Source organism: Kryptolebias marmoratus, linkage group LG11 (assembly GCF_001649575.2).
Source record: "Kryptolebias marmoratus isolate JLee-2015 linkage group LG11, ASM164957v2, whole genome shotgun sequence".
In the NCBI taxonomy this organism is placed as follows: Eukaryota; Metazoa; Chordata; class Actinopteri; order Cyprinodontiformes; family Rivulidae; genus Kryptolebias; species Kryptolebias marmoratus.
Window position 1 is genome coordinate 26763313 of NC_051440.1, and position 1856 is coordinate 26765168.

The 1856-nt window shown below is 44.6% G+C and overlaps 1 protein-coding gene across 3 annotated transcripts in view; it reads left to right on the forward strand.

The window, feature by feature from the left end:
• Positions 1-1856, forward strand: part of LOC108250118 (NOTCH regulated ankyrin repeat protein) — a 22372-nt gene that overhangs the window by 11454 nt on the left and 9062 nt on the right. For all 3 annotated transcript variants that reach the window (XM_025002444.2, XM_025002445.2, XM_017439844.3), the window contains exons 4-6: positions 24-146; positions 709-720; positions 952-954. In XM_025002444.2, coding sequence (XP_024858212.1) covers positions 24-146; positions 709-720; positions 952-954 — 138 coding nt within the window. The remainder of the gene's footprint in view (positions 1-23; positions 147-708; positions 721-951; positions 955-1856) is intronic.

The window sequence follows — 1856 nt, forward strand, 5'->3', positions numbered from 1 at the left end:
CCCTCCCCCCTCACCCCCTCCAGTCTCTGTTCCACAGGGTGCAGTTGGATCCTCTGGAGAAGGACTGGTTGAGGACCTCAGCTCTGGGAAACATGGCCGCCCAGCGGCTGCTGCTCGCTCAGGAGCCGAGCCTCGTGCTCAAGAAGGTCTGCTTTGAAAGTTCACCGGAGCCGGTTCTGGTTCTGTCCCGGTTCAGATTAGGGTTCTGGAGTGTCTGAAACTAATATGACAGAAAAACAAATAAATAGTTTAGCTAATCTGCTGCTCCTCTGATGAGATTAATGTAGATTAAATTTAGCACCCACACATACCTTTATTAAACAGTCTGTTGGAGGTGTGGCCTAAACCAAACAGGAAGTCAGCTGTTTTCAACCATAGACGCCATTTTAACAACATTTGTTCTTCTTCTACTAAATGCACGGAGGATTAAAAGTTATCCAAAGTGTTCTTGGCTGGATCTTTAACTCCGACTTCTCATCATGAAACTGAAAAAACATCTGATCTGCATTAAAACCCAATCTGGCCTCAGCAGCTTCGAGCTGCGAGACGGACAAACAGGAAGTCCTCAGAAACAACTGGAGATCCTCGTTCACAGATTATTGAGGACTGGATCAGTGGTTCTGACCAGGAATGAATGAATGGGCCGACATTAACTGGATGAAGTATCTAACTTCTTTTGTCTTCATGTTTCCTGTTGGCTCTCATCAGGACTTCATCACGGTGAGGAAACCACTTTCACATCCGGCTCCTTTCCCCTTTCAGTCCATATTTCTGTCTGTCTGAGCTGAATCAGCCTGAGACTCAAATAGGTTTAACCTGTTCTAACCATAAAGATCATAACTCTGTTTATAACCTGCAGCCTGTTAAAGAAATGATGTGACTTCATTCTCTGGTTCTGTTTCCGGCGCGCTCTGATGACATCATCGGATGGAAATCTGCTCCGACGCACAGGGGGTGAGTTGTTGCATCTCCACACAGACCAACAACACTTTTAATTTGACTGTAAGCAAACACAATATACTTATATTAAATGACAAAAAAACTTATAAATATTTAAAAAGATCCACCTGTGTTGTCAGATAATTTACATACAGCATTTATTTAACTTCTGATATGAAGGAAGGACAGGAAGACTTTTTCATTTCATGTATTTATTCATAAAATACAAAATAAAACAAAGCAAATAAAAAATCCTTTCTCTGGATAAAACCAAATGACCGATACGTGTTATTTTGGTTTTGTAAATTATAATTTAGATGTAAAAAGGTTTGTAGTTTTGTGTCTCAGACTCTCAGCCTCCATCCCCCCCCCCCATCCGGTGTAATCCTTGCACCACTTGACCGTATTAAACTCGTTTTGACGCCTCGCCGGATCCTTTCTGATGTTTGTCCTTTCTGCTCTCCTGCTGCGCCTCATCCTGACCGCCACCGCCGGGCCAACAGATGTCCGGCAGGCGGCGGGTCTGCTGGGGGGCCGAGCGGACGCCATCATGTTTGGAAACGTGTGAATGTGTGACCCGGGACTTCAGGGGCTGAATTATTGCAGCTGCTGGATTTCTTTCTGAACTTTTACTCAATTTCAAAAAGAAACAAGAAGCAGATCTGCATCTTTGTTTGATCTTTAAAACCTTCTGGTTCCTCGGACACAAAGTTAAGAAACGATGGAGGAGCACAAAGCATTAATAAATTAGCTGTAATTAAATAACGGTGTCTCAGCTCGGCGGGCCATGCCAGGTTCAGTTAGCACCTCCTAATGAAAGCAGCCCCCCCCCCTCCTGCAACCCCCCCTGCAGCCGACCTCCGACAGAACCAAATAAACCAAATAAACCAAATAAACCTCCATTACCCGACCTGCCG